The 13,588-nt window shown below is 45.3% G+C and overlaps 1 protein-coding gene across 4 annotated transcripts in view; it reads right to left on the bottom strand.

Moving 5' to 3' along the window:
- The window catches only part of SPTBN4 (spectrin beta, non-erythrocytic 4), a 103,260-nt gene that overhangs the window by 49,564 nt on the left and 40,108 nt on the right, over positions 1-13,588 (bottom strand). For all 4 annotated transcript variants that reach the window (XM_069943487.1, XM_069943489.1, XM_069943488.1 and 1 more), the window contains 9 exons: positions 12,234-12,392; positions 11,842-12,144; positions 9,916-10,066; positions 8,336-8,649; positions 7,120-7,679; positions 5,613-5,750; positions 4,574-5,330; positions 3,526-3,728; positions 1,174-1,264 (listed from right to left, as the gene is read on the bottom strand). In XM_069943487.1, the coding sequence (XP_069799588.1) occupies positions 1,174-1,264; positions 3,526-3,728; positions 4,574-5,330; positions 5,613-5,750; positions 7,120-7,679; positions 8,336-8,649; positions 9,916-10,066; positions 11,842-12,144; positions 12,234-12,392 (2,676 nt within the window). The remainder of the gene's footprint in view (positions 1-1,173; positions 1,265-3,525; positions 3,729-4,573; positions 5,331-5,612; positions 5,751-7,119; positions 7,680-8,335; positions 8,650-9,915; positions 10,067-11,841; positions 12,145-12,233; positions 12,393-13,588) is intronic.

Here is a 13,588-nt window from a genome sequence, read left to right as displayed (position 1 = left end):
CCTGCCTCAGTGTGCCATAGCCTATAGGATATTGTGTGCTCTTTCGCTGCTGCCACTCTCAGCTCAAAGTAGTAACATGCCACCTCTATGAGTGGAGAGCGGCGGCAGCAAAGGAACGCGCTCTCTCTCATAGACAGACTATGATGCTTCTTTGTACGGAGAGCGGAGTAGTGACATGTCACTTCTTTGAGTGGAGAGCAGCGGAAGCGAAGAACCGGGCGCTTTCCCATAGACAGGCTATGGCACACTGAGGCAGGCGGGATTTCGCGGTAGATAGTTCAGTTGCAGAATTCCTGATTTACTCAGTGTGAACATACCCTTCTACAATAAACCTTTCAACAGGCAAGGTTCATTGGTCCTGCCAAACATATGCTTCAAACCTAACCAACTCAACCATATGCCTATACAACAATCAGCCAGAGCATTAAGACCACCTAATATTGTGAAGGCCACCTTGTGCTGAAAAAACAGCTCCGACCCACTGAGGCTTGGACCCACAAGATGTCTCCTGTGGCATCTGTCATCAGTGTATTAGCAGCAGATCCTACAAGATCCTACAAGTCCCATGAGTTATGAGGTGAGGCCTCCATGGGTCAGACTTGTCTTCTTCCCACAGTGCATCTCTTATCCAGGTAACACACTCTTGTGAATGCCAAGACACTCTAGTAGGTCTTCTATGAAATCGGACGAGACTGGCTAACGTCTCCTCTCCATGAACATCAATGGGTTTTTAGCTTCCATAGCCCTGCTTGCTAGTACCACTTCTGATACTGGTTATCCACTACAAATCAGGAAATCCCCCATAAAACCTGCTGTTTTGGTGATTCTCTGATATTTGGCCCTTGTCAGAGTTGCCCATTTTCCAACTCTCAACATCTCAACTTCCAGAACTGACTATTACCTTGCTGCATAAGATATCTCAACCACTGCTATGAGAAAACCAATGTTGTCCTCTTCATCCGTCAGTGGTTTTAACATTTTGGCTGATCAGTGTATATGTAAAAACTAAAAGGGTTGTCCCAGTAAACGGCTTATTCTGTAGCAGGAGGCCATAGCACATCCCACTACCTGCATGTGTGAATACGTCTTATTGAGACCACACATACGTCAACCATCTCGAAACAGACACCTATACCTCAGAAAATTCAGCAAGGAGACTGAAGCAAGTCTCACCTCATTGCAGTCCTGTAGAAAGTGCTGCAGCTGGAGATGGTCATTCAGTCTTTGCAGCCATTTCTGAGCGAGGGCCATGTTACGCTGGCTCCTGGTTAAAAGAAAGACAGGAATATGTCAATTGTTGTTTAGCATGAAACAATCTCCTTCCTCAACCTAGCAGGACGTACTCCACCGAACCCATAGAACATCACAAGTCCCGTTTAGACAGGAAGTATGGAAGCGGAGTCCATTACGTTCCTTCTGAAACACAGATGGATCTCACTCCAGGGGGCACGGCACAGTTGTTAGGATCACCAGTTCACTTCCTGCCACCGGAAGAAGAAAGAATAACAGAGGAGCCATGACCAGAAAGTATAGGAGCTGCAGCACAGGGCAGCTGGGAGGTAAGTATGAGAGTGGTTGTTTTTACATTTACCAGGCGTATACATACTATGATGACCTTATCTACTGAGTTATTACATTGTAACCATTTTATATTTTTCTATATCTTACTACTTTTATTTTTGTACATTTTGTGTGTTTTTTTTTCAATGTGGAGCTGCAGGATGACTTTTTAGTTTTTATTAGTACCATGAGTATACTATATTTGTGTGTCCACTGCAGTAGGAGGCATACAATATTAAAGAAGAAGTCCGCTGAAAATTTTTATTAAAGTATTTTATTGCCCCCCAAAAGTTATACAAATCACCAAATAAACACTTATTACGGGAAATGCTTATAAAGTGCTTTTTCCCTGCACTTACTACTATCAAGGCATCAAGGCTTCATTTCCTGGATAACATGGTGATGTCACTTCCTGGATAACATGGTGATGTCACTTCCTGGATAACATGGTGATGTCACGACTAGGGATGGTCCGAACCTGCCGAAGTTCGGGTTCGTATGAACCCGAACGCTCGGCAGCAGAATCCCGCTGTCTGCCCGCTCCGTGGAGCGGGCGGATCCAGCGGGAGTAACGCCTGGAAAACTGGGATACAGCCTATGGATATGGCTGTATCCCAGTTTTCCAGGCGGTCCTCCCGCTGGATCCGCCCGCTCCACGGAGCGGGCAGACAGCGGGTATCTTTACCGAACCGAACTCGGTTCAGACCATCCCTAGTCACGACCCGACTCCCAGAGCTGTGCGGGCTGTGGCTGCTGGAGAGGATGATGGCAGAGGGAGGCTCAGTGTCCTTCCAGTGCCCTGTGTCCCTCAGTGTCCCTCTGCCATCATCCTCTCTAGCAGCCACAGCCCGTACAGCTCTGGGAGTCAGGTCGTGACATTACCATTTTATCCAGGAAGTGACATCACCATGTTATCCAGGAAGTGACATCACCATATTATCCAGGAAGTGAAGCCTTGATGCAGTAGTAAGTGCAGGGAAAAAAAGCACTTTATGTGCATTTCCCGTAATAAGTGTATATCGGTAAAATATTGGTAAAAGATTGGGGAAATACAATACTTCAATAAAAGTTTTCACCGGACATCTCCTTTAAAAGTTATTTTGTAATTTGCAGTCCCACTGTGGGTCTTAGTATTATGGATGACAGAGTCAAACTCTTACACATGGTAGATCATTGGCTGCATCGTGAGGGGTTCTGATGGGATTAGGAGGAGCTAAGTGTTGACCCAATGGCATCTGGGGGTTAGGGTGTGTTCACACTTACTGTATACGCTGCAGATTATTTATATTTATATACAGAGTATAAAATCTGCAGTGTATACAGTACGCGTATACTGATAATTCTGATCCTGGTTCTTGCAGCAGGGTGTTAGCTGACTCTCCCTGTAGATGGCGCCAGCACAACTCCTGAATCCAGGCCATAGATGCACTGTACAGTAACAATGCTGTGCGGGAGCCATGTCCTGTAAGCTCGGTTGATGTACAGTTCTCTGTGTGAAACGGTTAAAATAATGGTTTATGTTTATTGATATTTTCTTTATGGTGCCAGAATCTTCACATTTATCATCATGTCATTTCAGACCCGGCATTTTGCCTTGATCAATTTCTTCCATTATCTTTATATCAGTTGGAGGTTTTCTTGACACAGAGCTCCAAAACCTCTACGCTGGTGTAAAGTGATAAGACTGTACAGTCACTTCTGGAAGATGTCTATACTGTATCTCAGGGGTAGGGAACCTTGGCTCTCCAGCTGTTGCAAAACTACAACTCTCAACATGCCTGGACAGCCAAAGCTTTAGCTTTGGCTGTCCAGGCATGCTGGGAGTTGTAGTTTTGCAACAGCTGGAGAGCCAAGGTTCCCTACCGCTGCTATATCTACACTGAATTCAATAAAGACTATGCAAAGCATCTGCATCAGAAAAACAGAAAGCCAATTACTCTACCACTGGTCTGGCATCATCCTCACCTCTTCTGAATGGCTCCAATCCTCTCCTGAACCCGATCTGCAAAGACGTTCCCAAGTCGTATCAAGCTCTCTCCTGCCTCCACCGCCATTGTGACTTTCTGTGAATTCATCTCCATGGTGGTCAAGAAATCTTTATGCTTCTTGATAGCGATTTCTACCCCCTCCACAGTATTAGGTAACTCAACATGAGCCAAAGCCGATTCCTGAAATCACATGACAATCAAACGTTAATGCGTATCCATTTTTAGTAGCCAGCATTTCTGACTGTAAACACACCATGGGAGAACTAGGCATGAACTATGATCATTCACATCAGAAGGTTTTGATAGGTAAACAAGGCAGATGACAAGATAATCGGGCATGAAAAAGTGTGCTTGTATATTTTTGTGTAATATTAGATGGGCATGCCTTCATTCCAAATTTTACAAAATAATTTCAATTTTTTTTCAATTTTCAATTTTTGTAATTTTGAAATTTTGCTAATCAGTACAGGAGCTGGGACCTCTGTCAAAGACAGGAGTCCCTGCTCATGTATTTGCTGAGCAAAGAGGCATATACTGTATGACTTACCTCTCAAGTCACATCAGTTGGTCTGGGCGCAAGGTACCTGGAGGTAAGTGGCGATGCTGTATACAACGTGGCTTACAGACATTTGCGGTATATGCTTACAGAACAGCAAGGCATAAAGTTTACGCCTCACTGTTCAGTAACAATAGGAGCAGGGACATCTATCTTTGACAGGAGTCCATGCTCATGTGAATAGCTTTCATAGTGCCATAAGCTCGGTCACCAAGCTACGTGCGTTAAGCCTTTTTGCTCGGTGGGCTGACCCAGTGAATGTAAGTAGTGTTATTGGCGCAATTTTTCTCTTTTTGACCAGAGGGACAGTAAGCAGGGATGCATAGAGAATTACTGTTTACTGTACAGGAGCAGGGACTCCTGTCATTGAGGTATTCCTGTACATTTTGTAGCATCCTGTGTATACCGAGATATGCTTAGCATTGTCTTACATTTCTCTTGTAATATAACACATAGAGACATATCTCACCTGGTTATTAAGGCATGCCTCAGCCTGTTTAACATCTCTCAAAAAAAGATGGAAGATGTGAGACTGGACCAGGACCTCGCGTCTGTTCTCCCACATCTGGATCAGCTTGTTCCATCCTACTTCCAGCTTCTGCAGCCACTGCTGGAGGGACAGGTATGGGAGGTCAGCCTCCTCCAAACTGAGGAGATCACTGACGGCCTGAATCTTGTTGTAGTCCTCCTCGTATCTATTGATCTCTTCCTTCAGAGAAGCGTGGAGTCCCAGCAGCCTCTCGGCTTCTACCAGGTTGGACGGCAGCTCTTCGGCAGCCACGGCAGTTTGTGTTTTAACCAACCAGGTGAGAAAGTTGTCGAGATCCTGGATGAACTGCTGCAGCTTGCTGGCCACGGTGAGGGAATCCTCACACCCTTGTAAAGTTCTCTTGAGAGCCTCCCATTCTCCACTGATCTCCTCAAAGTGCACAAGAACCTCCATGGCCTGGGAAGGGTGGCAGGTGGCAAGAACCTCCGCGTCTTGTTGTAGCTGGACCAACTTGGGCTCAAGAGCCACCAATGCTGCCTCCATGTTGGAGAGCTTTCTCTGTAGGGCAAGAACCCCACCCAGCTCCCCACTGCTGCACTGTGAGGTCTCCATGGATTTCCTCTTCTCACGGATCTGTGATTTTACCTCATTGCATTCTAAGAAATAGTTCTGTAAGCGAAGGACAGAGGAAAGTTGTTCCTTCCTCTGCTCTACAAGCTCCACAATACGGTTCCACCTGTTCAAACACAACAATAGTGATAAGGAATAAATTTGAAGGGTTTGTAGGTTGTATAAAACCTGACAGACCTTGAGAGAAGAGGATAAGATTGGTCATATACATTAGAAGGTTTGTCACTTATGTAACGCACAACATGGCAATAAACATATAAGTTCACTATAGTTCATTCATCTCCAGAAAATCTAACCTGTCAGTGGCGGAGACATCAGGAGAATTAGGTGTGACAAGAGAAGTGGAGACAAATCTATGAGTCATTCCTTATCTAGGTAACTTCCTTACCTGCTGTTTAAGTGATCCTGACAGGCCCGGACCTCTGAAGAGCTGGGGTGTCCCCCCTCCAGCAGCTGCTGCACAATCTGGTTGACGTCCAGCACCCGGCCCATTAGACTGTTCATCTCTTGGTCCAGACTCTCAAATCTAAAACCCATCAAAAAGAATCCAGGTCACTTACCACATGATGACAACTTAAAGGGGACTTTATAGAGAAAAAAAATAACATGCTGCTGGTCCGGAGGGCAGAAAAAAAGGTTTACTTACCTAGCCCCAATCCCCTGCAGCTCCTGTCTGTGTGTCTCCTTCCAGCTTCCCTATCTTCTTTCCGCCTCCAAGACAAGCACTCGGTGCAGGACGTGCCCGCTCCACCAATCACGGGCCACAAAGTTTCCCTTCTCGGCCAGAGATTGGTTGAGCAGAAAGGAATCGCACCAATCACTTGTCTCAGAATGAGGAAAAAGAAAGAAGATAGGGGGACCAGAAGGAGAATGGAAGGAATGGGGGATCAGGGCTAGGTAAGCATGCCTTTTTTATCTATTTGTCCAGCACAGTTACATATCACTGCTTGCAGTGGTAGTGATACTGAGCCTCCCCTGATATCTATTGTAAGGCTATGACCATTAAAGCAGACATTACTTGGGGAAGTTGTGTGTTTTCCCAGAGCGATGCAACCATGGCACAGTGTAGCAGAGCAAGCGCGGATAACATCGACCACCACTCGTTCTAACACAGTGTTCTGTGCTGCAGCGCTCGTTTCCTCCCAGTATTCCAGTTTCACTCCAAAACCATACAGAATTTAAATTTTAGCCCTAACGGGGATAGGGAGCAATTAAAGTAAGGGCAATCTATGTACAGTGCTGTAGAATAAATAAATAAAGGAATTACTGTTATTATTCAATGCCATATCCCAGAGGTGCTCTACCCCAGAAACACTGCATTAATGCCCCATACAGACCACAATTTTTTTTTACCCTAAAAGTTTCAAAGTAAGGCTAGGTTAACACTGTATTTTTGTTGTCTTTATAAAACGTATGATAAAAGTAAAAACAGATGCAAAAACGGATGGTAAAAAATGGTTGCTGTTTGTATGTCATACTGCAGAATCCAATTTCCACTGACTTACATTATGAAAAAAACAGAAACGGTGAAAAGGAAGGGAAAACCTGTGCGAACCAAGCCTAACGTTGAACTGGCAGGCCACAGACCGGGACCTGTTAGTTCAGAGATTGCTCTGAAGCTAGAGTGGTGGCTCCATGAGGCAAGTAGAGGGCAGGAGAACACAGGGAGTGTGGAGAGGTAATGTATGAACAGTTTAGGGTAAGGGCTGCACGGACATCGCTAACGACATACATGCAGCCCTTGCTATACGATTATCGAGCTGTGAAATAGGCTCAGTAATCGAGCATCGATCAGTGCTTGTTTACAGTATTGATCGGCTGTCATCAGCCCGTCTAGTAGCAGCCTAAAGCTTAGTTGATGTGGCTATTTTCAGGGTATCCTGGTAAGTTCTCACCTGTGCTGGATGACCTCCACATCTTCTAGCCTCTGTGGGATCTCCATCTTCATCAGCCATTGCTCCTTCTCATCTATCCACACCTCACAGGAGTTAACCTCCCCAAACATCTTGTAGACATCTAATGCGTCCTGAAGCCATTGACTCCGTAAGGAGGCCACTTCTACCACCTCCCCATAAAGCTGCTCCACCTCCACAATACTGATCTGTACATCCACCTGGTCTCTGTACTCGGCTCCCAGCTCTGACAACTGTTTCCTCAATCCCAGCACAGTGGCTCTGTGCTTTTCTATCTCCTCTGTGGCTGCTCGATGCTTCTTCACCAAAGATTGGGTAGAGTACTCATCATGCCCGAAATCATCGCTGGATACCAGGCGATAGGTGTCCTGCAACCATCCGGCAAGCTCTACGGTATCTGCATTGAACTGATGGAAGTTGGAGGCCTCCTGTAGCTTCAGCTGATGAGCACTTGCAGCCTTCTCAAGGTTTTCCCATTTCTGCTTTACTTCTTGCATTCGCTGGCGAAGTCCGGCCATTCCCCTGCGCCTTTTTGTTAGGACCTAGCATATAGAAAAAATTAAGATATAGTTGTCATACATATATGTGTAGAATAGATGCATTTAGTTAAAGGAGAAGTCCCCAATATACACTTATTACAGGAAATGCTTATAAAGTGCTTTTTCCCTGCACTTACTACTGCATCAAGGCTTCACTTCCTGGATAACATGGTGATGTCACTTCCTGGATAACAGGATGATGTCACTTCCTGGATAACAGGGTGATGTCACTTCCTGGATAACAGGGTGATGTCACTTCCTGGATAACAGGGTGATGTCACTTCCTGCATAACATGGTGATGTCACAACCCGACTCCCAGAGCTGTGCGGGCTGTGGCTGCTGGAGAGGATGATGGCAGAGGGATGCTCAGTGTCCCTCCAGTTCCGTGTCCCTCAGTGTCCCCCTGCCATCATCCTCTCCAGCAGCCACAGCCTGCACAGATCTGGGAGTTGGGGGATGACATCACCATTTTATACAGGAACAGTAAGTGAAGCCTTGATGCAGTAGTAAGTGCAGGGAAAAAAGCACTTTATAGGCATTTCCTGTAATAAATGTATATTGGGGATTTGTATAACTTTTTCGGGGGCAATATAATACTTTAATAAAAAATTTTGCCGGACTTCACCTTTAAGATTAAAAAATTGAGACTCGAATTCACCTGCTCCCCTTTCTGGAGGGTCTGCTGTAGCATGGCAAATCTCCCTCCGAGCTCCCCCACCAGAATCTTGTGTTTACTCAGTAGTCGTAGGACGCTGCTCAGATCCTTCCCATAATTCTGGGGCGCTGCAAGAATCTGTTCTTTCTCTCGAATCCAGCCCTCGGCCTCCTCCACTTCCTGCAGAAAGCACCAAAGACGCTTGGATTCTTCCAACTCACCCCGCCGTTTCTCTGCCAGCTGACGAAGCCCTTCCAGGCAGCTCTTAACGTGTTCTACCCGGTTGCAGATGATCTGGGGGTCACAAGGCTGGTAATCTGTATAATAATAATAATAATATTTATTTGTATAGCACCAACAGATTCCGCAGCGCAGATTCTGTATGACATAAAGCGATTACTCAATAGGCAAACTAATCTGCAAATGCATCTAGTGAGGGCTAGCCCTAGAATTGTTGGCTTAGATATGAAAAGTGAAAGTAAAAACGGCAACTGACAATCTTTACATGACCTTAGTGCTTGATCTTTTATAATCTATTAGGGCACAAAGGAGAGATAGAGGAGGGTCACGTGTGAGACCTCTGTATGAGCCACAGGAATATGCCCACCATTAAGTACAAAATGTCTGGCTGTCCTAGGTGTCCTCCAATGGAATCAGCTCTTTTTCAGGGAGTCAGAGTTAAGGCCCTATTAGGCTACGTTCACACGTAGCAAAACTAGCGGAATTCCGCGGCAGAATTGTCCACTGCGGAATGCCGTTAGCCTCCCTCTCATAATGGGAGTCTATGGGAGGCACGCGCTGCTGCTCTCCCCGCGATGAAGAATGAACATGTTCATTCTTCAGCGCGGAGAGACGATGTGAAAACAGCAGCGCGCGCCTCCCATTATGAGAGGGAAGCTAACAGCATTCCGCGGCGGACAATTCCGTCGCGGAATTCCGCTAGTTTTGCTACATGTGAATGGGGCTTTACACAGGCCGATTCAGAGGAGCAAGGGAGAGCCATGGGGGGGGGTGGAACCTGCCCGGGTGATTGTTAGATCGTTCGGGCAGCCCATTTGAGATGGTGGCAGGGTGCTGCCACTGCTCCTATTACACAGAGCGACAGCAGCAGATTGTTGCTATCATTGTCTTTTGTCTTTCAACATGTTTAAAGATGTTATGTTAAAAGACAACCATCAGCTGACAGCCATGCATGTCGACTGATCGTTGCCTTTTATTACATGAAGCGATTATCAGCCATAATGGCTGATAATCGGCCTAATACAGTCAATAATTGCCTCGTGTAATAGGGCCTATACTCTGATCAGATTTCTTGTTCCCTTTATAAGAAGGACACATAAAACTGTTCAGGTATGGCCAACTGAGAATTACACTGCCCTTTTGTGTGAATAGGTAGGTGACATGTATGGAGCTAAAGCTTTGGCTGTCCAGGCATGATGGGAGTTGTAGTTTTGCAACAGCTGGAGAGCCAAGGTTCCCTACCCCTGGCTTAGAGGTTATCCTCTTAACCTGTAGTATAGATGTAATAGTTGTGCGTCCTATTCACTATTAATTCTTTTCTATAAAATTCTGCTGTCACTCACCTGTGTACTGTGTAAACCTCATAGCAGACTGGTTTAGGGAGTTGACTCTTTCAGTCTGCGCAGCAATGTCGGCCTCTAGCAAGCTCTGTTTCTGCAAAAGATCCTCCACTTCTAATAGATGTTTTCCAAAATCTTTAGAGGACAAGGGAACCTGGGGAATACAGAAGGGGGATTACTCCTTAAGGCTGGGTTCACACTATGTATATTTGAGGCTGTATTTGGTCCTCATGTCAGGTCCTCATAGCAACCAAAACCAGGAGTGGTTCGAAAACACAGAAAGGATCTGTCCACACAATGTTGAAATTGAGTGGATGGCCGCCATATAACAGTAAATAACTTCCATTATTTCAATATAACAGCCGTTGTTTTAAAATAACAGCAAATATTTGCCATTAAATGGTGGTCATCCACTCAATTACAACATTGTGTGAACAGATCCTTTCTGTGTTTTTAATCCACTACTTGTTTTGGTTGCTATACAGCCTCAAATATACGTAGTGTGAACATAGCCTAAGGCTGCGTTCACACTACGTATATTTCAGCCAGTATATTTCAGTCAGTATTGCAACCAAAACCAGGAGTGGATTAAAAATACAGAAAGGATCTGTTTACACAATGGTGAAATTGAGTGGATGGCCGCCATATAACAGTAAATAACGGCCATTATTTCAATATAACAGCCGTTGTTCTAAAATAACAGCAAATATTTGCCATTAGATGGCGGCCATCCACTCAATTTCAACATTGTGTGAACAGATCCTTTCTGTGTTTTTAATCCACTCCTGGTTTTGGTTGCAATACTGACTGAAATATACATATACTGACTAAAATATACGTACTGTGAACGCAGCCTTATAGTCATTTGTCATGGATGTTATATGGCTCTTAGCAGGATCTCCCAATACAAACATATTTTACTATTGTTACTCATCTCCCTTGGTTCCAGCACTGTATTCCACTAGGGGGCTGCATCTACCAATGGCTGGGCCCACTTGCTATGCAACCAGATGCTTTCCTCACCCCTGCTCAAGCGGACTTTGGAAAAGTCAGACTTTTTGCATGTGGATGAGCCACAAATCTTACACTAAAGGTTGCCTTACCCTAAGAGCTCTATTACAGCTAATTATCGCTCTGTGTAATAGAGACAAAGATCAGCCAATGAAACGATCAGCTGATCGGCCCTGACCTAAAATTATTGGCCGCCGACTGCACATCGCTACGTGTAATAGCCATGCACGGCTGATGGCTGACGAATGCCCGAACCGTTAATACTTTACCTTACATTCCAGGTCTCCTCCCACATTTTCTGTATGCATCCCGGCACTGCGCACTGCACCTTCAGAGCGGCCTGTCTGAGCTGACAGACCATTAAACTAATCATTGGCCGGGACCGCCGTGTAAAGTATTAAAGGAGTACTTTGGCGCTCCCTGGCAGCCAGCAGCCTTTTCCTCTCCCATTCACTACAGTGGAAGACAGCGAAGAGGAAGGAGACCAGGACCAACCTGTGCCGTGACAACATCGACCGGAGATGTCGCCCGGGAGAAGAGGACGGGGTCAACAGTTATTTAGTATGTATACTTTATTTTACTCCTGGGGGAAAACGGGGCCAGACAGTTTATTAACACACAATTTAACATTATATAACTTTGTAATGTGTGTTGATTAAGCAGAAAAAGTAAATGGCCACACTACCCCTTTAACTGTTAGGGCAAGGGCTGCACAGACATCGCTAACAATGTTCGTGAAGCCCTTGCTAAATGATTATCGGGCCATGTAATAGGCTTGTATACAGTATTGATCAGACCTTCATTGGCTTGTGTAATAGGACCCAAAGGTTGATGATCAGCATATCCCTCACACGTACCACCCCAGTCTAGCCCGTGTGTGACAGTACTGATCTGACCTCTACATCTGTCCTCCATTACCTGCATCTCATCCATCCAGTCAATCATGTACACCATCTCCTGGAATATCTTCTGCAGGGCCAGGTTCCTCTCCAGTCTTGCTCTCCTGGCGCTGAGCAGCTCTTTTAGTAGATTCCATTGTCTCAAGATGTTGTCCTTCTGAGCGGCTATCCTGCAGATATCATAATAGCCTTCAGATTCCATCTCCTGAGCCAGGTCAGCCACCACCTGGATCCGCTCCTCATAGGAAGAAATATCTGCCTCGATGGCTTCATGTTTCTTCATGGCGGCCTCCACGGCAGATAGGTCATAACCAAAATTATCCTATGAAGTTAACAGATGCAAAAGTAAGAATTTTCATCAAATCTTTCGGTAAAACCTTCTAAGGAACGTTACTTGTGCTCACGTGTTACCTGGGACACAAGCCGCTGGTTCTCGCTGAGCCATGCCTCCCTCATGGCTGCTTTTTGATCAAACCTCTGTGACAGTAATTCTAGCTTCTCTTGACGTATAAGTTCATTCCGGAGAGCAACCTCCCGCTCATGTTCTGCCTTCTCCAGCCGTGTCCAGGCCTAGGTTATAACAAATAAGTCCAGGCTGTCACACTATCCCATAGGATGGTAATACACATCAGCCCCACAATATATTTCAACCTGCATCTTTGATTCTCCCAACAATAAGAAGTCCGGGTTAGCTCAGCCAAGTGTGTATATTACATTAAATCCTTCAGGTTAATATTCCATGTATTGTAGATGTCCATTTGTTGATAAAGCATTTAATCATACAGAATATTGCCACCTGGTGTTCAATGTATATATCAAACTGCATGTCCATCTACAGAACAGTGTTCTGGTGGATATATATGCTCAGGTACAGTCCCACTTTCATAGCCTCAGTCCTATACTCTGGATAGTGATCCCCTGTTCATTATACGGCGAGCGATACACATTACCTCTACTCTACTCGAACCCAATCACTAACACAGCAATATACAGCAAAGGTGAGAAGATCGCTTCTGAGAAGTGACATGTAAGTATACAAGCACTATTTTTTTTCACTTGTCTAAACTCCATGGTACAATTATTAGGTAACTACTGTGCCTCTATGGGAACTTACTGGGGACAATCATTTATAGCTGTCAGAAAGGCAAGGTAACAGACTGGATTCTTACTTGCAATTATATTTACAGCTGCCAGAGAAAAAAGAAGACTGACTGGAGGACCTACTGGAGACTAGAGGAAGACATACCGGGAACCCTACTGGACACTACATTTACAGCTGCCAGAGGAAGAAAAAGACTGACTGGGGGACCTACTGGACACTACATTTACAGCTACCAGAGGAAGAAGACAACTGACTGGGGGACCTACTGGAGACTTTTTGTACAGCTGTCAGAGGAATAAGAAGACTAAATGGGAAACTTACTGGAGACTATATGTACAGCTGCCAGAGGAAGAAGACAACTGACCGGGGGACCTACTGGAGACTAGAGGAAGACATACTGGGGAACCCTACTGGACACCACATTTACAGCTGCCAGAGGAAGAAGAAGAAGAAGAAGATTGACTGAGTGACCTACTGGAGACTTTATGTACAGCTGACAGAGGAAGAAGTTAGATTGACTGGGGAACATACTGGAGACTATATTTACATCTGCCAGAAGAAGAAGACTGATTGGATTCTTATTGTGGACTATATTTACAGCTGTCGGCAGGAGGAGAGGACTGGGGGGGGGGAGACAACTCAACTGCGGTGATATGGAGAAGAA

This window comes from Dendropsophus ebraccatus, chromosome 10 (genome assembly GCF_027789765.1).
Source record: "Dendropsophus ebraccatus isolate aDenEbr1 chromosome 10, aDenEbr1.pat, whole genome shotgun sequence".
Taxonomy (NCBI): Eukaryota; Metazoa; Chordata; class Amphibia; order Anura; family Hylidae; genus Dendropsophus; species Dendropsophus ebraccatus.
This window is presented reverse-complemented; position numbering and strand designations above follow the sequence as displayed.